At 45.0% G+C, this 24,782-nt stretch overlaps 1 protein-coding gene across 2 annotated transcripts; it reads right to left on the bottom strand.

Moving 5' to 3' along the window:
- Window positions 1–985: 985 nt before the first annotated feature.
- SUN5 (Sad1 and UNC84 domain containing 5) lies at window positions 986–24,686 on the bottom strand. 2 transcript variants are annotated; one of them, XM_081559695.1, is made up of 13 exons: window positions 24,507–24,686; window positions 22,493–22,551; window positions 22,232–22,300; window positions 21,195–21,261; window positions 18,956–19,017; window positions 15,250–15,299; window positions 13,968–14,002; window positions 13,052–13,160; window positions 4,561–4,639; window positions 3,506–3,621; window positions 2,813–2,980; window positions 2,224–2,310; window positions 986–1,161 (listed from the first exon to the last, which is right to left on the bottom strand). In XM_081559695.1, the coding sequence occupies exons 1-13, from the start codon at window positions 24,590–24,592 to the stop codon at window positions 1,030–1,032; spliced, it is 1,119 nt and encodes a 372-aa protein (XP_081415821.1). In that variant the 5' UTR covers window positions 24,593–24,686; the 3' UTR covers window positions 986–1,029. The 2 variants fall into 2 exon arrangements, with proteins under 2 accessions (XP_081415821.1, XP_081415822.1); XM_081559696.1 differs by lacking the exon at window positions 22,232–22,300.
- Between the last annotated feature and the right edge of the window lie 96 nt (window positions 24,687–24,782).

Below are 24,782 nucleotides of genomic sequence, written 5' to 3' on the forward strand. Positions count from 1 at the left end.
TCCCTAATGATGAGTGATGTTGAACAAGTTGTCAATGTACTTATTGACCATTTGTATATATTTTTCAGAGAAATGTCTGTTCAAACATTTTGCCCATTTTTTAAAAAAAAATCTATTTATTTTAGTTGGAGGCTAATTACTTTACAATATTGTAGTGGTTTTTGCCATACATTGATATGAATCAGCCATGGGTTTACATGTGTTCCCCATCCTGAACCCCTCTCCCACCTCCCTCCCCGTCCTATCCCTCTGGGTCATCCCAGTGCACTGAGCACTTGTCTCATGCATCGAACCTGGACTGGCGATCTATTTCACATATGATAATATACATGTTTCAATGAATTGAGTTTTTTTGTGTGTGTGGTTGAATTTTAGGAGTTCTCCATATATTCTGAATATTAATCTCTTATCAGATATATGATTTGCAAATACTTTCTCCCATCCTGTGGGTTGCCTTTTTATTTTGTTGATATTGTCTTTCAATGCACACAATGGACTAGACATGTTTACACCTGGAAAAACAGAGGTCCAGAGAGGCTGTGTGTTTTGTCTAATGTCACACTGAATCATCTGTGTGATGTTGAAACACTGTGATGGTCCCAGAAAGGATTTCTCATCTCCCACCTCATCTGATACAACAACCATGATCCTGTCTCTATTGTACAGATGGGGAAACTGAAAGGGCTGGGTCTTGCCCAGGGTCACACTCGGGTGAGGGGCAGAGCTTGACTTGAAACCAGAAGATGAGTCACATATGGGTGTCAGACGGCTTGGAGTTGAATCCTGGTGCTGCCATTTGCCACTGACTTCTGCAAGTCAGTTTTTTTGCCTAGAGACTTCATTGTCCCCGTCTGTGAAATGGGGCCTTATGGGGCTGTTGTGAGGGTGCCCAGGTACCCAGGACGGGATTGATAATTGCTACACTGAATTTCAGACATCAAGTCTTAGGCCACTCTCACGCTCTGGGGCCAAAATACGCTTGGAATTGGGCGTGAAGAATAAACTTTAATCTCTCTTGGGGTGGGGGCTCTAGTTAGGCTGCTCTCTGGGTAGGGTCACAGAGCCATGCACACGTACTCGGTATAGGCAGGTGAAGCGTGGGTTCCCCCAGTTGCTGGATATCTTCACCTTGACGGCCCCAAACGTCCTGGGAGGCTGGTTCTGAAGGAGAGCCACAGACAAGGGCCATCTTACTCATAGCCCCTGATCTGGCCTGTCCAGAGGAATGTTTGGGAGTGGAAGGAAACTCTCCAATTCCTTAGGTGGGGAAACTGAGGCTCAGAGAGGGGAATTTTCCCAAACCACACGGCAAGTCACTCAGGGGCTGGGATACAAGGGGCTGAGGCCAGAACACAGATCAACGGTGATGGGGAATGCATCCCAGCCTTGGGGCCCTGGCACATGTGTGCTCTGGCACCCTGGGCAAACCACACCCTCTCTGGGCTTCAGTTTCCGGTCTGTAAGAGGAGGAGGGGAAATGTTTGCTTCCCAGGGTTGCCGTGAGCACTGAAGTGAGATCTTAGGGCCAGATGGCTTACTAGCCCTGGGCATACAGTAGGTGCTCTGTAAATGCGGCCCCCTCCTCTTCCTCCCCATAACCCAGAGGGGATGGAGCCCAGTGGCCTGTGAGATCTCACTGGATGGTCTCAACCTCCCAGGAAATTACACCAGGGGTAACTGAGGCCCAGAGAGGAAGAGAACGGTCCGTGATCACATAGAACTTGTGGTTAGGTCAGTATTTGGGCCAGGGTCAGCCTGATTTCCAAGCCTGGACATTTCCCCTAGTCTCGGGGTCATTCCAGCAGCCATCCTCTGGTCATGTTTCTATCTCCAGCTCCCTCCCCTCCAGGCCTCAGCTTCTCCACCTGTAGTTGGACCAGGTGTTGATCACGTGGTGTCCCAGTATGGAGACATTAAGTTCAAAGCCAGTGACCCTGGCCTGACGGGCCCCACCAGCTCAACACCTGCTGTCCCTGGGAGGAACCACAGCGGGTGGGCTCCTCGGTGGGTCAGGGAAATGGAGGTAGATGAGTCTCCCCAGGGTCCCACTCTAGGCCCTAGGCAGTGGCTCCATCACTCTGGGCCTCAGTCTCCTCATCTGTCAAGTCCAGTTAGTGACAACTGTGCACCACCTCGGGCTGCTGGGGCATGAAGTGGGGTCCCTTGTAAAGCCCTGCACACAGTGTGTGTTCAGTAGGGGCCCAGCATGGGTTTCTCAGGTACCTGGAGCTGGAACGTCTGAATGATATTTTCTGGCTGAAACTGAAATGCCCCCAGGAACACCTCCTCCTTGGGGGAGCCTTCCATGCCCTGGAGAATAAGAGCCAAGAATAAAGCATCAGGTACAGGCAGGAACTCCAGAAGGTGCTGCCTTCCCAGTCGATACTTGCATACCTCCTAGGACGGGGAGCTCTCTACCTCTTTGGGCACTGTTCCATTGCAGCACAGGTAAAGGATAGGAAAGAGCATTGGACTGGAAGCCAGAAGGTTAAGGGTCCACTTCTAACACTGCCATTGACTCTAGGGTTTGATGTGTCCCTGCCCTTTCTCTGAACCTGTTTCCTTTTCAGTAGAATGCGGGCTCAATTATCCTTGAAGACTCAATTGGCTCTGAAAAACTTGGGTTGTAATAGAGTACCGTTTACCCCCTATCCCAGAAGGCAGTGATCTGACCCTGACCCTGACTGTCCCCAGCCTTAACATCCAGTCCCTCTAGGCTGCATAGATTGTATGGTTTATCACAGTGCTGCGAATGCTGCCATTACGAGCTGTCCCCTCAGCTAAGCATTGCTGCCAGCTGGGACATGCTCACGTAGATGACGAAGTCCTTGGGGGCGGTGTCCAGGCTGCCCGACAGTGAGATGGTCTTCGGGATGTGCTGCAGGGTCAGGTTAGACAGGTAGACCTTCTGGGCCAGTCGGATGGTCACCTGGCCGCGGTCACCCGAGAAGGCCCAGCAGTTGCCAGGTGTCACGTTGGGCTGGAAGCGGCAGATGCAGTGAAGGTGGGTGGTTAAAGAGCAGATTCCTTATCCCAGCCTGGCTTCCCTAGACGTTCTCGGCCCTCCTGGACGAGCCAGGTCCTTCCTGTCTACAAAGCTCGGCTCGAGTACCACCAACTCCAGGAAGCCTCCCTGACAGCAGGCAGCAAGGATGACCCCTCCCCTCAGCCCAGCGCAGTGAGGGCAGGCGCCTTCTGGGGCCCTGAGGGTTCCCTGACCTGCAAGACTTGAGGGTTGGGGGAGGGGCCTCTTCCAGGGCCAAAGCAGGCTGTCCCTGCCCCTGGGCCTGTCCCCTACTCCTGCCCAGCATCCCAACTTCTCCCCAGACTACCCCCCCCATCCATTGTGCCTTTTTCCTGCCTCGGCTCCTCCCTCTCTCTTGTTCTTACTCTCCCCCAGGCCCCCACCCTTTGCACTCTCACCCCAACCTCTGCCTTCAGCTCCTGCCCCCAGGCCCCTGGCCACACCCCTGCCACTCTCCCCCTGTCCTGCCATTCCTCCTGCCTCGAGGATCACATCCGGGGGCTGTGCATAGTTCCACAGCCGGATCCAGTTCCAGTAGGAGCAAGCCTTGTCGTGGTTGTATGTGGCTGACGTCTGCTCAAAGTCGATGGAGGCCCCTGTGTGGGAGGTGATGGCAGTGGCGGGGGGCGGGGGGGAGAGGGAGGAGAAGGGGAGAGGGGGAAGGGTCTCAGCTGAGCAGCCCTGGCATCTGCCTGGTGAAAGGGAGTCTCACTAGGTGCCAAGGGAGCACTTCAGAAGAGTCACTGGTCCTCTCTGGACCTCAGCGTTCTCCTCTGGGATATGGGAGAAACAAAAGTAGTAATAATAGTGGTAATGAGAGCATCCATTGCATGGGGCTGTTGCAAGGTTGAAAGGAGTTAATACAGTAAACTTTTTCCATCAGTGCCTGGTGCAATGTAGGCACTCGCTCACTTACATCAGCCTAGTTATTATAACCCAGTTAGTATCACCGTGGCCCTTATTATACCCATTTCTCAGAGGAAGAGACTCCAGGTCTGAGAGCTTAGACTGATGCCCTCTGACACTGCATCTCCTTGGGTCTAGGGGTGCTGGGGTGAGCTGCTGCTGCCTACACCAGTCAGCCCGTCCTGCCCGCCCACCTCACCCCCTCCCACACAGCCCCTCACAGGGTCGCCTTTCGTATAAGTTCCTGTGGTTTGATATGAAAAAATACTTTACCCTCCTTACAAGGCCTCAACCCAGCGTGCTCCTCCCTACCCCTCTATTGCAGCCACTGCTTAATTTTTCAAAGGTGTGAGTCCTCACTGTAATTAGGTCTGTGGTCGTTCTCCCCCGCCCAGACAGGGACAACTCTGTGGACCCCTACATTTGGAGGGGGATGGGTGGATGATGGCCTCCCCTTCCCGCCTCAGCCTCTGTGGGAAAAAATGGAAAACTGTAACAAGAACAGCAGCCAGGCGGCTGAGGTTAGCAGGATATGCCCCTGACCAGAGCTGAAATCCACCCTCTGAAGAGTTTCTCAGGAAACTCGGGCTAGGCTGGTTGGTGAGGCAGGGTGGTGGGGAGTCACTCACCTATCGACTTCAGGGCAAAGTCCGGCTTCTCAATGTAATCTCCTTGGATCATCTTTATTATTTTCTGGGTCATTTTTTGCTGCGAAGGCAGAAAACCAAGCTGTGCACTGGAGTGTTCTTATAGATCATGGTCCACAGGTGTGTTCACACCAGGTGGTGAGTGGCCTCAGGACACCCTTTAGTCCCTGCCTGTTGGCCTTTGCCTGGTCCACACACAGGGCTGTTCCATGCTATGCTGTGAGGAGGCCCAGAGCCGCTCCCATCCCATCCATGGGGTTTACTCAGTGCTTTCAAGCCCTCTGTGATGCACCGTCATACACGCAGGACCAGGAGTCTCAGTGAAGTCCAGGGCAGGGGGCCTGGGGTCAGACAGACCTTTCCTGCTAAGGGTCCCTAGGCTAGTTACTGGCCCCGCCCCCCATGCTCCCCGCCCCCGCCCGCCCGAGTCTTGATTTTCTTGTCTGTAAAGTGAAAGTGTTAGTCACTCATTCCTGTCCAATTCTTTGTGACCCCATATAGCCCAGCCAGGCCCCTCTGTCCTTGGGATTTCCCAGGTAGGAATACTGGAGTGAGTTGCCATTCCTTCTTCCAGGGGATCTTCCCGACCCAGGGATCGAACCCCAGTCTCCTGCCTTGCAGGCAGATTCTTTACTGTGTGAGCCACCAGAGAAGCTGGAACAATAATCACATCCACCTCCTACTCTTGCGAGGATCAGAGCTAAGACTCATAAAGCTGCTACTATATGTCTGGACTGTCTTCAGCTTCATATATGTTCACACTTATCCCCTCTCAGCAACCCTAGGAAGTATGTACTATTATAGATCTAAGACTCATAAAGCTGCTACTATATGTCAGGACTGTCTTCAGCTTCATATATGTTCACACTTATCCCCCCTCAGCAACCCTAGGAAGTATGTACTATTATTGCCCCCATTTTAAAGAGGAGAATATTGAGGCACAAAAGGGTAACTTGTCCAAGGTCACACAGTTAGTGAGAGGCAGACCCGGAAACTCTGGTTCCAGAGTTCAGGTTCTTAACCTCTACGCTCTGTTGCCAGATAAAGATCACAAAGCATTGAGCACAGTTGGTGCTCAATAAATCACTGGTCATTATTTGATTAGACTTTTCACAAGAGTGTTGCTCAGTCACTAAGCTGTATCTGACTCTTTGTGACCACATGAACTGTAGCATGCCAGGCTCCTCTCTCCTTCACTATCTCCTGGAGTTTGCTCAATTCATGTCCATTGAGTCGGTGATGCTACCTAACCATCTCATCCTCTGCTACCCCCATTCTCCTTTTGTTTTCACTCTTTCCCAGCATCAGAGTCTTTTCCGATGAGTTGGCTCTTCGCATCAGGTGGCCAAAGTATTGTAGTTTCAGCTTCAGCATCAATCCTTCCAATGAATATTCAGGTTTGAATTCCTTTAGGATTGACTGGTTGGATCTCCTTGCAGTCTAAGGGACTCTCAAGAGTTCTCCAATACCACAATTCGAAAGCATCGATTCTTCAGTGCTTAGCTCTTTTTATGGTCCAACTCTCATATCCGTACATGACTACTGGAAAAACCATAGCTTGGACTAGATGGACCTTTGTTGGCAAAGTAATGACACTGCTTTTTAATGTGTTGTCTCGGTTTCTCAAGGCCTTTCCTGGTGGCTCAGCCGGTAAAGAATCTGCCTGCAATGTGGAAGATGGGTTTGATCCCTAGGTTGGAAACACTCTCTGGAGGAGGGCATGGCAACCCATTCCAGTATTCTTGCCTGGAGAATCCCCATGGACAGAGGAGCCTGACGGGCTATAGTCCATGGGGTCAAAAAGAGTAGGACATGACTGAACATCTAACACTTACACTTTCATTTTCAGCTTTGTCACAGATTTCCTGCCAAGGAGCAAGTTGCAGTCACTGCTTGCAGTGATTTTGGAGCCCAAGAAAATAAAAACTGTCCCTGCTTCCATTTTTTCCCCTTCTATTTCCCATGAAGTGATAGAACCAGATGCTGTGATCTTAGTTTTTTGAATGCTGAGTTTCAAGCCAGTTTTTTCACTCTTCTCTTTCACCCTCTTCAAATTCTCTTTAGTTCGTCTTCACTTTCTGCCATTGCAGTGGTATCATCTGCATTTCTGAGGTTGCTGATATTTCTGCTGGCAATCTTGATCCAGGTTGGGATTCATCTAGCCTGGCATTGCACATGATATACTCTGCGTATAAGTTAAATAAGCAGGGTGACAATATACAGCCTTGTTATACTCCTTTCCCAATTTTTAACCAGTCAGTTGTTCCATGTCCAGTTCTAACTGTTGTTGCTTGATCTGCATAGAAGTTTCTCAGGAAACAAGTAAGGTGGTCTGGTATTCCACCTCTTTAGTAATTTTCCACAGTTTGTTGTGATCCACATAGTCAAAGGCTTTAGCATAGTCAGTGTAGCAGAAATAGATATTTTTCTGGAATTCCCTTGCTTTCTCTATGACCTAATGAACGTTGGCAATTTGACATCAGTTCCTGTGCCTTCACGGAGTTCAGTTCAGTTCAGTCACTCAGTCGTGTCTGACTTTGCGACCCCATGGACTGCAGCACGCCAGGCTTCCTTGTACATCACCAACTCCCGGAGCTTACTCAAACTCATGTCCATCGAGTCAGTGATGCCATCCAACCATCTCATTTTCTGTTGTCCCCTTCTCCTCCTGCCTTCAATCTTTCCCAGCATCAGGGTCTTTTTCAATGAGTCAGTTCTTTGCATCAGGTGGCCAAAGTATTGGAGTTTCAGCTTTAGCATCAGTCTTTCCAATGAATATTCAGGACTGATTTCCTTTAGGATAGACTGATTGGATCTCCTTGCTGTCCAAGGGACACTCAAGAGTCTTCTCCAACACCACAGTTCAAAAGCATCAATTCTTTGGTTCTCAGCTTTCTTTATAGTTCAACTCTCACAAACCTTAATGTTGACTAGACAGACCTTTGTTGGCAAAGTAATATCTCTGCTTTTTAATATGCTTTCTAGGCTGGTTATAACTTTTCCTCCAAGGAGCAAATGTCTTTTAATTTCATGGCTGCAGTCACCATTTGCAGTGATTTTGGAGCCCAAGAAAATAAAGTTTCACAGAGTAGCAGATTGTATTTTCTTAAAATGACTGCAGAGAGGTCTCCTGTTCCTTGCTCTTCCTTCAGTGTGACTTTGACATCCTTCTCATGGACACATGGGACTTCAGTTCCCGCCCTATCCATCGGGTTAGCCTGTGACTGTGGTAGGAATGATGCTGTATGACTTGTGGGCTCAGTCCTAAAAGGTGAACCATCTGCTTTTGGGGGGATGTTCACTGTTTGAAGCCAGTTGCCGTGTTGTAAGGAAGGCCATGCCATACAAAGGGACCACCTATGGGCACTTTAGTCAACAGCACTAAGTTCCCAGCTGACAGCCAGCATCAACCTCCACACAAGTGAATAAAGATTCCTCTAGATGATTCCAGACCCAGCTATTGGGCCACCTCCAGCCTTCATGTCTTCCCAGCTGAGGCCGCTGACATCGTGAAGAAGTGACAAACCATCTCCACTGCGTCCTGTCTGAATTCTTGATTCACAGAATCTCTGGACATAATAAAATGGTTGTTCTGCACTACTAAGTTTTAGGATGATAACTGGGTAACTAGTCTAGTAGATAGAGTGTTCAGTTCAGTTCAGTCACTCAGTCGTGTCCGACTCTTTGCGATCCCATGAACCGCAGCACGCCAGACCTCCGTGTCCATCACCAACTCCCGGAGTCTACCCAAACCCATGTCCATCGAGTTGGTGATGCCATCCAGCCATCTCATCCTCTGTCGTCCCCTTCTCCTCCTGCCCCCAATCCTTCCCAGCTCTATTTGTTGATATGGAAACTGAGACTTAGAGGTAAGAACTGAGCTCCTAAAGCTAAGAAAAGACATTGCTCATAAAAAGATAAAGATATTGTATTCATCAAATAAGAACAGAATTATAGGAAAAGTAATGCCTAGAGAACAAAGAAAATTGTTAGGACTTAAGAATGTGTTAGTAGAAATAAAGAATTCAGTATAAGTTTTGGTAGATAAAGCTGAGAGTGTTTTCTCAACTGTAGAACAAAGAGATAAAGAGAGAAAAGTGGGAAGAAAAGAAAAAAAAGAAAATCCCAGATGATTAGTTTAGGAGTTTGACATCCACATAATAGGAGTTTCAAAAGTGAGAATCGAGCAGCCAGGGCCAGGGATAAATAATCAATTTAATCACGATTAAAGAACATTACTTTCTCTCTTTTTTTTGAACAGTTGAAGTATAGTTGATTTACATTGTTAGTTTCTGGTATACAGCAAAATGACTCAGGTATACAAACGTATGTATATATTGCAAATTATTTTCCATTATAGGTTATTACAAGATATTGAATATAGTTCCCTATGCTATACAGTAGGACCTTATTGTTTGTCTGTTTATATATAATGTCTTCTGTGTGCTCAGGCGTGTCCAATTCTTTCCGACCCCTGGACTGTAGCCTGCCAGGCTCCCCTGTCCATGAGATTTCCCAGGCAAGAACACTGGGATGGGTTGCCATTTCCTCCTCCAGGGGATCTTCCCAAGCCAGGGGTTGAACCCACATCCCTTGGGTCTCCTGCATGGGCAGTCACATTCTCAACCACTGTGCTACCTGGGAAGCACCCTATTTGTATATAGTAGTGTGTAATGTTAGTCCCTAATTTGTCTCTCTCTCCTTTTCCTCTTTGGTAGCCGTAAGTTTATTCTCTATGTCTGTGAGTCTGTTTCTGTTTTGCAAATATTGATAAGTCCATTTGTATATTTTAAATTCTACATATAAGTGATATCATATGTATTTGTCTTTCTTAAAGAACATTTCTTAGGACTAAAGAACACGTTTCCACATTGAAAGGGTCCCAAGTGTGGCTAGCTCATAGGTACATTATTATAACATTTTAGATGTAGGTAAGATGATGTAGGGCTTCTAGGTTAGATGTAGTAAGTTACAGAGAACCAATGATCTCACTAAAATCAACTAGAAAAAGCCAGATGGTTTGCTAAATCATGTTTTAATACCATTGTTGAGCTATGAAAGAAATAAGACCAGATGGACTAAAATTCTAGACAGGGGACAACCACTGTGAAATATGCTGACATTCTTAATCCCTGGGACATTTGATGATTCTGTGCATGGGTTGAGGATCTGGGTTTAAGTCAGGCCAGGGGCTGCTACTGACAAAAGAGAAAGCAGCAAAGTTGTTAGCATTTACATAAAGCAGGTAGGACAGAATTGGACACTTAAGGAGCCTTGACCATGGCTTATTTTCCTCATTAGATGTTAACTGAAATCCAAGACTATGTAAGAAACTAAAGGGCTGCTTTAAAAACTTCTGAAAAGCAGAGTAAAATTTCCCAATCTCACAGCTCTTGGTAAACAAAGTCCCTCTGAGGAAGGAGACGCCAAAACAAAGCAAGCAAGAGATTAAAGACTTAGCACAGTGATTCTCCTTATTCTGTGTCAGAATCACTGAAGGACATGTTGAAACACAGAAAATTTGGTTCCCATCCTTAGAGTATGTGATTCAGTCGATCTGGGTGGGGCCCATTAACCTGAATTTCTAACATTTTTCCAGGTAATGCTCATGCTGCTGAAATGGGGGCCACACTTTGAGAACTGCTGTCCTAGAGGAAATGCTGAGTCAATACTGAGTAGCTACAGCTGCTCTTCACTTGAGGGCACTAAACCAATTACAGTTACAATGAGAGACTGAGAATCCAAGCTTGCCCCTGGCACAGAAGGCTGCCAATGGGGTCAGAGATTTTGTATTCAAAATTGGAAATTCAAAGTCCAGAAATAAATCCATATGCCTACAGTCTTTGGCAGAGGAAGCAAGGATATACAATAGAGAAAAGAGGTCTCATCAGCAAGTGATTTTGGAAAAGCTGGAAGCTTCATTAAATCAATGAAATTAGAACACACTTTCACACCACACAAAAATCAAGTCAAGATGGTTTAGACTTAAATATAAGACATGACACCATAAAGCTCTTAGGAGAGAACATAGGCAAAACTTTCTTTGACATAAATCATACCAACCATTTTCTTATATCAGTCTCCCAAGGCAATAGAAATAAAAGCAACCCCCTCCCCCAAAAAAAACCCAAAAGAAAATCCCCCCAAAGCAAATAGCACCTATTCAAATTTATGAGCTTCTGTACATCAAAAGAAACCATATACAAAATGAAAAAACAACCTACAGGTTGGGAGAAAATATTTGTAAATAATATGACCAACAAGGGCTTACTTTCCAAAATATACAAACAGCACATACAACTCAACAACAAAAAACAACCCAATCGGAAAATGAGCAGAAGGCCTAAAGAGGCATTTTTTCAAAGAAGACATACAGATGACCAAGAGACACATGAAATTATGTTCAGCATCACTAATTATTAGAGAAATGCAAATCAAAACTACAATGAGGTAACATGTCACACCGGTCAGAATGGCCATCATTGAAAAGTCTATAAATAACAAATGCTGGAGAAGATGTGAAGAAAAAGGAATCTTCTTACACATTCGTGGGAATGTAAACTGGTGCAACCTCTATGGAAAACAGTATAGAAGTTCCTCAAAAAACTAAAAATAGAGTTTTCATATGATCCTACAACCCCAACCCTGGGCATATATCCAGACAAAACTATAATTCAGAAAGAAACATGCACTCCAATGTTTGTTGAAGCCTATTTACAATAACCAAGACATGGAATCAACCTAAATGTCCATTGGCAGATAAGTGGATAAATAAGATGTGGTGAGTATATACAATGGAATACTACTCAGCCATAAAAAGGATGAAACTAAGCCATTTGCAGCAACCTGGATGGACCTAAAGATTATCATACTAAGTGAAGTCAGAAAGACAAATACCATACGATATCATTTATATGTTGAATCTAAAGTATGACACACATGAACTTATCTACAAAACAGAAGCAGACTCACAGACATAAAGAACAGACCGGTGGTTGCTATGTGGGTGGGGAAGTTGGGGAGGGAAGCATTTGGAGTTTGGGATTAGTGGATGCAAACTATCATATATAAAATGGATAAACAATAAGTTCCTACTGTATAGCACAGGAAACTATATTCAGTATCTTCTGACAAACATATTGGGAAAGTATGAAAAGAGTGTATATATGTGTAACTGAATCACTTTCCTGTAGAGTAGAAATTAGCACAACATTGTACATCAACTATACTTCAATTAAAAAAATTGAAAACTCAAGAAGCCTCAAACATGTGTTAAGTCTTTCCCATCAAGACTTTTATCGATTTTTGAAACTGCATGGGCAGGAGGCTAGAGGGCTAAGCCAAAAACCTTTGAATAAATTCTATAAAAATTACAATCAAGGTCTGAACCAGTTCAATGCATGTTTGCATAGAAGTGATCAGTATACTTCATCTTCCTTACAAAGAAAAGGGAGAACTCTACATAGTTGAAATTGTAATTATCTGGAACATCTAGTTCTTTTGTAAAAAATGCCCAGAAAACACTAAAAAATTACCAGATATGAAAAGGCAAGACCATAAGATTGATACTTTAAAGAAAAAATGGGCAATAAGAGGAGATCATAGATGATCCAGGTATTAGATTTAGCAGCCAAGGATTTAAAAATAACTGTGACCAATATGTTAAATAAAATAAAGGAAAAGATGGACAATATAGATGAAATGTTGGAGAATTCCACCATAGAATTAAAATCTATGAAAAATAATCAAATGTATATTCTAGAACTACACAATGCAATATATGAAATTAAGAACTCACTGGAAATGTTTAGCAGTAGATTGGATAGAGCAGACTATCGGATTATTAGTGAACCTAAAGAAATATGAGGAGAAAGCATCAAAACTTAAGCACATAGAGAAAAAGAATGAAAAAACAAGGAAACAAGGAAAAAATACAGGAATAATATGGAAAACACTCCAGAGATTAGGATAGTTATAACTGGAGTCTCAGGAGAGGTGATAGATAATGGGTTAAAAACCATGTTTTAAGGAATAATAGCTAATAATTTTCCAAAACTACTGAAAAAGATCAGCTCATGCAGTCAGTAAGTTCAGGAATCCCCCAAGCAGGTTAAATATAGAACAATGGAGATAAAAAGAATATCCTACAAACATAGGGATGGAAACAGACCACATTCAAAGGACAAATAATAAGAGCAATATTAGACTTTTTTTAAAGCAACATTATAAACTAGAACACAATAGTGGAATTCTTTCAAAATCCTCAGGGGAAATTTTTCCTATCTATAATTCTATACCCAACTAAACTATCAACAAATGCAAGGGTAGAATAAAGATGTTTTCAAACATAAAAGTTCCAAAACAAAAAATTAATATATACCTCTTATTTTACTCTTTCTTAGGAAGTTATATGAGGAGCTGGACATCAAGCAGAGAAGTCAGGTGTTTGGGGGCATAATGGCTAGCAACTCACCTCATCTGACATGGCTTCCATCTCTTGGAGCTTGGCAATGAGCTGGTTCAAGTGACCTCGGAGGTCCTGGATTTCCCCAGTATGATGCCGCACCTTCTCTTGGTACATCCTTATGAGGAAGGAATGAGAACAGAGAGTGACTGATTTTGTGATGCTGCTACTATCACCCCCAGCTTCAACATCTGCCAGTCAGCACACAAAGAACTAGCTTCACATCTTCCCACTCTCATGGGCCCATCCCTGGACCTACCCCCCAAACTCTTATCTCTAAGAATTTAGAGCAATGAGCATTACTCATGCCCTTACTTCTGCTTGGACTATCTGACTATCATTAAACCCAACTCATTCCTTTCAAATATTTGAGTAATTTTTTTTCATTTAAGGATGCTGCCATGGGTGTATCTTGGTTAAAATTTCTTCTCAGCTACCATTTGCTGGGGCTTTCCCAAGTGGCTCAGTGGTAAAGAATCCACCTGCCAAGCAGGAGACATGAGTCCTATCCCTAAATTGGGAAGATCCCCTGGAGAAGGAAATGGAAATTCACTCCAGTGAGTTGCCTGGGAAATGCAATGGACAGAGGAGCCTGGCAGGTTATAGTCCATGAGGTTGCAAAGAGCCAGACAGAAATTATGACTAAACAACAATAACAACCAAAACCATCTGCTGAACACTAACTATGGGCCAGGAACTATTCACAACATCTTCTTTAATATCCGTAATTACCAAGAATATGTTCTCCTCCTTTCATAAAGGAGGAGAAGTGAAGTGACTTGCATAGGTTTAGCCAGGTAGGAGGTATGGGAGCTGGGATTTAAGCCCAAGTTGTTCTGGCAGACCCCATATTCTTAGCCAGTAGATCTTGGCTATAGCTCTGGTTTTTAGGCAACAATAGGACTATTTAGCAGATTCTTCTTACCTCAAGCTCTGCAGTGGACTCTCTATGCTGTCTTCCTGGTGGGGTATTGAGGAAAGCAAAGGATCTCCTTCAGAGGCCTAATCTGGGCCCAGTAGAATTTCATCAATCAATCCATCCTCCCACAACCATAAATCCTTTCATTGGTCCACTTTCCTATTTTTTTCCACTTGCCATCCATTCAAAATCCATTTACCCTCCTTTTTGTTCATTCACCTGCATACACTTCCATCAAACCTCCCAACCATCTACCATCCTATCCATCCCCCTTTCCCATCCATCTGCTCCTTCATTTATCGTCTTTCTTATCCATCCACCTTACCTTATCCATTGACCCTTTCATCAGCCCATGCATGCATGCATCCATCTACCCTATCTATCCACTGTCCCACTCAACTATCCATTCATCTATCTACCCATCCATTCATTTACTCACCCTTATCCCATCTGCCCTCCCATCCATCCATTCTCTCATCTGTACCTTATTCCATTCATTCATCCATCTATCCCACTATCCATTTCCCGCATCCTTACATCCATCACTTCCATCCCGCCTCCAATCACACCCCCATCTGGCCATCTAAATGTCCAGAATTGGTCATGTCCACCTTGTACCAGGTGTTGAGGTGGACATTGCTGGAGAGAATCAGATCTGACTCTGTCTTCAAGGACCCTCAATACAGTTGGGGAAGCAGTTATGATTACAGAAAATTGTGGAAGAAGAGAGGGGAATGTGACGACCTCTGCTTAGGTATTTCTGGAGGAGAGGGAAGCATATGATGGAGTTCATAAGGGGAGAAGAAGAGAGGGAAGGACAGATTCATCAGATCCCTTCTCTCTAGGCCTTCTGAGACTCTGCTGTCCTCAGACAGGGAGCTCTGGCCACTGATTTTTCCTCCTTCTTCTCCAGGAACCACAAAATAAAAGTCTCATCTCATTTGAGCAAAAGAACAACCTGCCTTGAGTAGAAAGAAAAATGAGTTCTTTGGCCACACCATCCCATTTTAGGTGGGGTCCTTGATAAAGGGGAGATGGTTCACTTCTGGGAATCAGTGACAGGAGAGGATCCTGGAGGAGGAACTATGCATCTGGTCCTTGAAAGTCACATTTTGATGGGAGAGATGGTTCCAGGTGGGGAACAAGACAAAGGCAGAGATTTGTATCTGGAATGAGTCAAGCAACTGAGTAGGGTCCAGAAGTGGTAAGAGGGAAAGGAACTTATGAAGGTGACATTGACTGATTGGGGTGAGGCCAGTCAGGGGTGGGGCGTGAAGAGAGCACTCACCTGCCAGACTTCCATTTTGGATGGCAAATGCACAGAAAATATCCAAAATCCTGTGGGGGTGGGGGAATGAGAATGAGCATTTAAGATGGAAGCTTAAGAGCTTATATCTTAGGCTTTGGAGTTAAGGCTTCTAGATTCAAATCCAAGCCTTGCCACTTCCTAGCACTGTGCAGCTTTGGGAGAAGTTACTTAATCCCTCTATACATCAGTTTACTCCTCTGTAAAATGGGAATAACAGTAAAATCTACTTCATGATCCAATGACATCATATATGCAAATCAGCTCATATAAACCAAGTAATCTCTGTTTCCTCTTCCTCTCCAGTCTTAATCCTACTGGGATAATTGGCAAAAAGAAGGAAAGGGGGTGGTTTCCCTTGCATTTTATGATTTTTGTGCTGTCTGAAATCTCATTATTCAAGTCATTATTAAATACTTTTAAAATCTATTTGTTGGTTTTAAATAGAATAGAATGGAACTTCAAAGAAAAGAATGGAACTTCCTCAATCTGATAAAGTTGTTTATGAAAAAGCCACAGCTAACATCATGCTTAATGGTGAAATACTGGAGGTTTTCTTCCTAAGATCAAGAGTAAGACAAGGTGTCTGCTCTTAAAATTTCTTTTCTTTTTTTTGATCCTATGCAGCTTGCAAGATCTTAGTTCCCTGACCAGGGATTGAACCCAGGGCCTGGCAGCAAAAGCACTGAGTCCTAACCACTGGATCACCAAAGAATTCCCTGCTCTTGCTATTTCTATTTAACATTATTCTGGGGATTTGAGCCAGGTCAATTAGTTAAGAAAAAGAAATAGAAGGCAGATGACATGATGTTGCATATAGAAATCTTAAAGTATCCAAGACTGGTTGTCTTGCCAGTGTTGGCAGTAATACATGAGTTCAGCAAGGTTGCAGGATACAAGATCAGTACACAAAAATCAGTTGTACAATTGACCTTTGACAACAAGTGCTTGAACTGTGGCGTCCACTTATATGCAGATTTTTTTCAGTAGATCAACAGTTGGCTCTCCATTTTGGAGGGTTTCACATTCACAGATTCAACCAACTGAAATTTCCACCCTCAGTTGGTCAAATCTGCAGATGCAAAACCTGCATGTGAGGAGAATTGACTGTATTCATTGTACCACATGATTCTATATAAGGGATTTGAACATCTTCAGACCTTGGTATATATAGGGGCTCCTGGAACCAGTCCCTCGAGGATACAATATTTCTAAACCCTGGCAATGAATAATATGAAAATGAAATTAAGAAAATCCCATTTATAACAGAATTCCATTTATAACAGAATCTCAAAGAATAAAATACTTAGGAATAAGTTTAACAAAAGAATTGCCAAACTATAAAGAGGTATGGAGAAGGAAATGGCAACCCATTCCAGTACTCTTGCCTGGAAAATCTCATGGACAGAGAAGCCTGGTAAGCTACATGTAGTCCACGGGGTCACAGAGTCGGACACGACTGAGCAACTTTGTTAAAGAAGTATAGAGTTATCCATCAGTAATGGAAAGACAGCCCAATGCTTATGGACTGGAATACTTAACACTGTTCAGGTGACAGTACTCCCCAGATTCATATGTGGATCAATGCAATCTACATCAAAATCCCAGTGCTCTCTTCAGAAGATATGAAAAAGTCGATCCTAAAATTCATATTGTAATGTAAGGGAGCCATAATATACAAAACAATCTTAAAAAAAAAACAAAGTTGGAGGACTTGCACTTCTAGATTCCAAAACTTACTATAAAGCAACCAATCCAGGGATACTAGCAAACACAAAGACATAGGTCAATGAAGTAGAACTGAAAGTACAGAAATAAATCCTCATATTTACGGTCAGTTGATTTTCAATAAAGGTGCCAGACAATGCAATGGAGGAAAGAATAGTCTTTTCAGTAAATGGTGCTGGAACAACTGTGTGCCTACATTCAAAAAATAAAGTTGATCCCTTACCTCACACTATATACAAAAATTAACTAAAAAAATGAACCATAGACCTAAATGTAAGGGCTAATATTATAAAATTTTAGTATAAAACACGGGAGTAAATCCTCATCACTTCGAGTGAGGCAATAGTTTCTTAGCTATGACACCAAAAACACATATCACAAAAGAAATGAGATAAATCAGATTTAATCAAAACATACAATTGGCCTTAATCAAAAGACTCCATCAATAAGGATAACCCACAGAATAAGAGAAAACATTTGCAAATCATATATCTGATAAGTGACTTTTGTATCCTAACTATATAAGGGATTTTTAGAACTTAGTAATAAAAATTCAAATAATCCAATTTAAAAATGGGCAAAAATCTGAATAGACCTTTCTCCAAAGATGATATCCAAATGACCAATAGCACAAAAAAGGATACTTAACATCATTAGTCATTAGGGAAATGAAATAAAAATTGCCATGAGATGTCACTTTGCATGCCCTAGGATTCCTAATATAAAAGACAGACAGCAATGATTGGAATCCCCATGCATTGCCAGTGGGAATGTAAAATGGTGCAGCCTTTTGGAAGAGAAGTTTGACAGTTCCTCAGATAGTTATTCATAGAGTAATCAGATGACCCAGCAATTCTATGCCTAGGTACAATATATACCCAATAAAATTGAAAACATGTGTCTACACAAAAATACTACAGGAATACTCACAGTAGCATTATCAGTAATAGCCAAAAAGCAGAAATAACCCTAATAACCATCAACTGATGGAGGATAAACAAAATATGGCTTATCTACACAATGGCTTTTCAGCCACAAAAAGTAATGAAATGCTTGTGTATACTACAATATGGATGAACTTTGAAAAAACTGTAAGTGAAAGGAAATGAAAGGCAACATATTGTATGATTCTATGGGCTGCCATCTATGGGGTCGCATAGAGTCGGACACGACTGAAGCGACTTAGCAGCAGCAGCATTTATATGAAATGTCCAGATGAGGCAAACCCATAAAATCAGAAAATAGATTAATGGTTGCCTAGGTGTAAGGAAAGAGGGTATGGAGAATGACTGCCAGGGACTGGGAAGTTTCTTTCTCTGGCAGTGAAAATACTGGAATTTGATAGTAGTGATGGATGTACTACTTTGTGAACACATTAAAAACTGAATTATACACTTACAATGGGATGAGTAATGGTGTGTGAAGTACACCTCAATAAAGCTATTATTTAAAAACATCTTATTTGTTGGATTATGTTGTCCAGGAATTTCTAATTTCCCAGGAAATTCTCTTCCTTCCCTCTCCCTCAACCTCTACCTGGTGGTGTATTTAAGTAGAAGGAGGAGATTTCTTTGCTTGAGAAAGCAAAGCTGTGATGTGAGAGGTGGTGGTGTTGGCTGGAAGGAAGCCACAGAAACTGAGAGAGAAGGAGAGAGAGAGAAAGAGGGAGGGAGGGAGAGGGAAAAGAAGAAGAGGAAGAATAAGAATAATTATATAATACGGTTTGGGGAGAACCTTACAGTTTTCAAAGTTTTTCTTGGCTTTCAAACATTTTCCTTGGACATCATTTTATCCTCATAGCAACACTCATTAGACAGATAAGGATACTGGGGTTTCTAGAGGGATAGTGTCGGGCACAGTGTCACATAGTTGGTGCCACAGCTCTTTCCCTCCCCAGGGTGGGCACGAGCCCAGGGTTAGGTACCTCCATCTGGAATGAGACAGGGCCCTGGACACATACCAAAAGCACAGAGGATCAGAACGCCTGCCTTTTCTATCAGCTTGTGGATGAACAGCTTGTATCTGGAAGACAGAGAAGTGGTGGTCAAGGTGAGGCAGGGCTTTGCACAGGCTGCTCAGTCTCAGCCTGGCCCTTGCCCTGTTCGCACCCCGAGAAGCACATTCCTATCTGGGCCGTGACACTTCCTCCAAGATGCTGGCCATGTCCTGTGGCTCCGCAGCATCTCCGAGGAAAGAAAGTCCTTAGCCCAGTATCTCTGGCCATCAGAGATCAACTCACAGTGTTCACCCACATCCTCCTCACTCTCTCCCTCCATTTACATACTGTTTGCCCCTTTCCAGCTTCTCCCCCAGTAAATGCATCCTTCAGGGTTTAGTTTAAATGTGCCCTCTGCCTACAACCTCCAGACTCAACACCCCCAGCTTTGTTGCTGTTGTTACAGTCGCTAAGTTGTGCCTAAGTCTTTGCGACCCCATGAACTGCAGCATGCCAGGCTTCTCTTTCCTTCACTACCTCCCTGAGTTTGCTCAACTCATGTCCATTGAGTCAGTGATGCCATCCAACCATCTCATCCTCTGTCACCCCCTTCTCCTTTTGCCTTCAGTCTTTCCCAGCATCAGGGTCTTTTCCAATGAGTCAGCACTTCGCATCAGGTGGCCAAAGTATTGGAGTTTCAGCTTCAGCATCAGTCCTTCCAATGAATATTCAGGGATGATTTCCTTGCTGTCCAAGGAACTCTCAAGAGTCTTCTCTAGCACCTCAGTCTGAAAGCATCAATTCTTTGATGAGCGGCCTTTTTCACGGTCCAATTCTCACATCCATACATGACTTTGACTAGATGGACCTTTGTTGGCAAAGTGATGTGTCTGCTGTTTAATATACTGTCCAGGTTTGCCACAGTTGTTCTTCCAAGGGGAACGGTCTTTTAATTTCGTGGCTGCAGTCACCGTTGGCATTGATTTTGGAGACCAAGAAAATGAAATCTGACGCTATTTCCACATTTTCCCCATCTATTTGCCATGAAGTGATAGGACCAGATGCCATGATCTTCGTTTTTTGAATGTTGAGTTTGAAAGCCAGCTTTTTCACTCCCCTCTTTCACCTGCATTAAGAGGCTCTTTAGTTCCTCTTCACTTTCTGCCATTACAGTGGTATCATCTGCATATCTGAGATTGTTGATATTTCTCCCGGCAATCTTGATTTCAGTTTGTGATTCATCCAGACCGGCATTTCGCATGATGTACTCTGCATAGAAGTTAAATAAGCAGGGTGACAATACACAGCCTTGATGTATTCCTTTCCCAATTTTGAACCTGTCTGTTGTTCCATGTCCATTTCTAACTGTTGCTTTTTGTCCTGCATACAGGTTTCTCAGGAGGCAGGTAACGTGGTCTGGTATTCCCATTTCATTAAGAATATTCCACAGTTTGGTGTCTGTCTTCTCCACCCAACTGGGAGCTCATGTGTGGTGCAGCCAAGACTGGGCCCAGAGAAGGCATTATTGAAATGTTTCAGACTTCCTTGGTGGTCCACTGGCTAAGAATCCACCTCTCAATGCGAGGGACACAGCTTTGATCCCTGGTCCAGGAAGATTCCACATGCCGTGGGGGAACTAAGCCCTTGCACCATAACTACTGAAACCTGTGAACCCTAAAACCCAAGCTCTGCAACAAAAGAAGCCAGTGCAATGAGAAGCTCATGCATCCCAACTAGAGAGTAGCCCACCCTCGCCACAATCAGAGAAAGCCTACACACAGCAGCAAAGACACAACATGGCCAGAAATAAATAAGAAATGCTTAGAATGTAAACTTTAAATGCATGAATGAGGTAGAAACTCTGCAGGAATTCAGAGGCATTTGCATGGGCAGGAAATGGAAAGGGAAAGAATGGAGCAGATATTCCAGGCAGGAAGAACAGCCTGTGCAAACCTAGGCAGGTGGGAAGAGGTATAGTGGGTCCAGGGAGTGAGAATCCTAGCCATGCTGGCCCAGTGGATCTATTGCAGAAAGCAGAAAAGGGGGAGCTGGGAAAGGAAGGGGGAGGCAAGATTTCAGAGGGCTACAGCCTGAGGTGCTGGAGTGATGGGGAGCCACAGTAGATTCTGGGGTGAGGGGTCTGATATCAACCAGATTTGATATAACTTATTTGAGGAGAGGTCTAAGCCAGTGATGGAGTTGCCATGGTCACCAGCACACAGTTCCAGTCCCCATAACCCTCCCGTTTCCTGCCCCAGCTCACCTGCAAGTGTTGAACAGAACCTGGTGAGCCCGAGTCCTCAGGAAGCAGGCCAGGCAGGTGATCCAGGCTGTGGAGGAGACAGGAGAGCAGTGAGGAGCTGCATCCTCCTTCTTATCCTATGACAACTCACAGGGCGAGACCCTGTTGCTGGGGGACCCTCTCAATTTGCTAGTTGAGCCCAGGACAGTTCTTTGAGCTACTTATGGGTAAGCATCAGCTTGGAATGAGTACTAGAACTACAAACCCACTAGTGACTAGCAGGTACTAAATACTTAGAAGTGACTCAGGAGCAAGAAAAGTCTGAGATATCCCTGCCAATGTCTATTCCCAGACACTGAAAGCTTCTCAGTAGTCTGGCTCATTCCTGAGTGCTTACTATTGCGGTGCATGAAGCTAGGCAAAAAGTATGGGTTCAGAATGGATGTGTAGGTGGGAGGAGGCATAGATACATGGAAGAATGGTTAAGAGAATGGCTTGGAAAAGAGGTGATTAGGAAGATGGATGAGAGGGTGGGAGAATGAGAGGGGGGATAGAAGGGTGGATGGGTTGATGACTGAATGGATATGTATGTTAACAAAAGTATGGGTGAATTGATGGATGACTCAGTGAAGGGCTTGGATGGATGGGTGTACTGATGGGGTGTATGGATATTCCAACAGATTGATAAGAGACAGATGGTTGGATAAATGACTGAGTGGATGAATAGCGGAGATGTGGTTGAAGGAACACAGAAGACTGATCCTTAGGGTGTGATCAGAACCATGTCCTCAAAGTGAGGGAGAGTTGCATGGAACCATTCCCCTGAGTTCAGAGGCCAAGCTGGTGGCAGCGTGGGGGAGGGCTGGCAGTTAGCTGCTCCTCCAAGCAGCAGTTCTCCCTCCCAGTCCCTTTTTCCAACCCTCATTCCTTGCTGGAATGACACCCCTGACGCCTCTGAAGGGAAGACCTCCAGAGCTCCACCTGCAGCCCAGCTTGAGGCTGGGCCCTCTTCCCAGGCCCACGCTGATGGCCAAGGCAGCTCCTCAGTGTATACGTACACATACATCCCAGCATGCACTGGGTCAGGCCTGGGGCATTGATGCGGACAGGCAACTGGAAGGCATCACCTGCAGAGAGCACAGGGCTGTCATGTCACCGCCAGCCTCTGGGACGAGGTGCCTGCAGACACCGCGGGAGCATCCCTACCCCCTGCCCTGCCCTTTGCTGGGGGACCCTGGGTTGCCCACTTGACGTCTCTGAGCTTCAGCCCCTCACTGCCCACAAAGACCCCGGGGCTCCCCTCTGCCCTCCCTTCTCACTTGCGTTTGACAAAGGCGCCTCCGTCACCCTGCAGATGTTCCGGCCTCGTTGGACGATCCTGGCAACAACAAGATTCACAATTATACTTTACAATTCACAAGGAGCATGGCGTCCCCGTGTTCCAGGTGGAGAAACTGAATTGCAGAAAAGTTTGCTCAAGACCACAAGGCTGAGAATCAGGGATAGATCGAGGTGTGGCTGACCCTCAGTGCAGGCCTCTTCAGAGGAAAGGACTCGGTTTGCTGCGGAAGTCACGGGTGGTTGTCATCCAAAAGCCACTCCTTCCTCTTACTGGCAGAAGACTGATTTTGGTCCCTTGTCCCCTTCTCCCCCAAGGGATTTAGATGGATCTGATTGGTTTCTGATTGTTTCTGTCTCAGTCCCCTTGCTGCTGGCTCAAGGATGGGAAAGTCTGCAGGGGTGAGGTGTAGGGTAGATAAAGGGGTCTGGGACTTGGGGAGAAGATTTTCTCATTGCTAAACTGAGACCCACAAGAGGCAACACCCTCCTCTCTGTGCACATATGGCCATGCTTCTGTGCAACCCCCGGGATGGTGGTAGCCATCTTGTGTCCATGCTGCTGCTGCTCCTAAGTCACTTCAGTTGTGTCCGACTCTGTGCGACCCCATAGACGGCAGCCCACCAGGCTCCTCCGTCCATGGGATTTTCCAGGCAAGAGTACTGGAGTGGGGTGACATTGCCTTCTCCCTTGTGACCATGAGAGGAGGCCAAAAGGGAGAGCAAAAAAGATGGCAGGAACCTGGGGCATGGCTGGCACTGCAGAACCTCAGCGTTAACATTCTCTGGAGCCACCTATATCTTGGGATCTTTTGGCATGTGAGATAAATTTTCTTTAATTAAAATTTTTTTAAAAATTGAAGTATAGTTGTACAATATTTTATGTTATAGGTATATGATAGAGTAATTCACAACTTTAAATGTTATATTCCATTTAGAGTTATTGTAAAATATTAGCTATGTTCCCTGCCTTGTACATTTTTCTTTATTTCTAAGGTAACGATCTCTAATAGCTCAGTTGGTAAAGAATCGCCTGCAATGCCGGAGACCCTGGTTTTATTGCTGGGTTGGGAAGATCCGCTGGAGAAGGGATAGGCTCCCCACTCCAGTATTCTTGGGCTTCCCTTGTGGCTCAGCTGGTAAAGAATCTGCCTGCAACATGGCAGACCTGGGCTTGATCCCTGGGTTGGAAAGATCACCTGGAGGAGGGAAAGGCTACCCACTCCAGTATTCTGGCCTGGAGAATTCCATGGACTACAGTCCATGGGGTCGCAAAAAGTCAGACACGACTGAGCGACTTTCACATCATGTCCACGTCAATGGTCTCTAAACTTTTATACTCCCAACGTTTTATATATATATATATATATATACATATATATATCTCCAAGTGGACTAATATATTATTTACCCTTTCAAATGTATAGGCTTTATTTACACCTTCCTGAGGAATATAAATTAAAAGAGGATGAGCTAAAGAAAATACATACTGAAGTTCTAATAGCATTCTCCTTACCCCAGTATGGTTGTTCTTCATACCCTCCTCTAGGGATAGACACCTGTTCTGGGGCCCAGAGGTAGGCACTGTTTTGAGTTAGAACTTCTACCACCTGTAAGCAGAGGCCTCCTACAGATAAAGATGGCAGAGAGGCGTGCTTTCTCATTTACTATCTGTCTCCCTCACATGAGCTCCACGGGGGCAGGGAGCACAGCCATCTGGTGCAACGCCATCGTCCCAGCTCTCTGCCCAGTGCCTGGGACACAGCAGGTGCTCAATAAACACATGCTGAATGGACGACCGCTCCTCCACTCCCTGACTGAAAGCCACTGTCCAGTCTCTCTGACCTCAGGTGCTGAGGCTGTAGGCTCAGCTGCTAACGCCTGCTGGCTTCCAAGAAAGGGCTGAGGGGCTGCGTTTTGTAAGGGCTGCGGGGCTGAGTTTTGTAAGGGCTGCGCTTGGTAAGGGCTGCGCAGAGGGAGGGGCTGCTGTTCTCACCTCCTGGGCCTGACCTCCCTGGGGACGGGGGCCACATTTTCGGGTTGGTCACACGACTCCCCAGGGCTCCTTGAGGACCGGGGCATCGATGTCCTTCTCTAGGATGGGGAATTGGCGGTGGGGATCTCTGGGAGTCGGTGAGGAGGAAGTGGCTGCTGCTGCTGCTACCACCTAGTGTTCCCTGAAAGGTGCTGTGTGGAACCTTCCCCGGGTCAAGTGGAACTGTTAGCATTGTGACCTCACAGAGCAGGTGCGGGTGGTCTTCCTGTCTCCAGT

This window comes from Giraffa tippelskirchi, chromosome 13 (assembly GCF_054371585.1).
Source record: "Giraffa tippelskirchi isolate mGirTip1 chromosome 13, T2T-mGirTip1v1.2.pri, whole genome shotgun sequence".
In the NCBI taxonomy this organism is placed as follows: domain Eukaryota; kingdom Metazoa; phylum Chordata; class Mammalia; order Artiodactyla; family Giraffidae; genus Giraffa; species Giraffa tippelskirchi.

Bases quoted from the DNA above. Each gene is read 5' to 3' on its own strand.
- SUN5 (XM_081559695.1), bottom strand. From the start codon at position 24,592: ATGCCCCGGTCCTCAAGGAGCCCTGGGGAGTCGTGTGACCAACCCGAA. The intron at 14,003-15,249 runs GTGAGTGCTCTC...ATACCCCACCAG, and splicing joins CCAAAATGGAAGTCTGGCAG to GAAGACAGCATAGAGAGTCC. The intron at 3,622-4,560 runs GTGAGTGACTCC...CCTCCCACACAG, and splicing joins CTTTGCCCTGAAGTCGATAG to GGGCCTCCATCGACTTTGAG.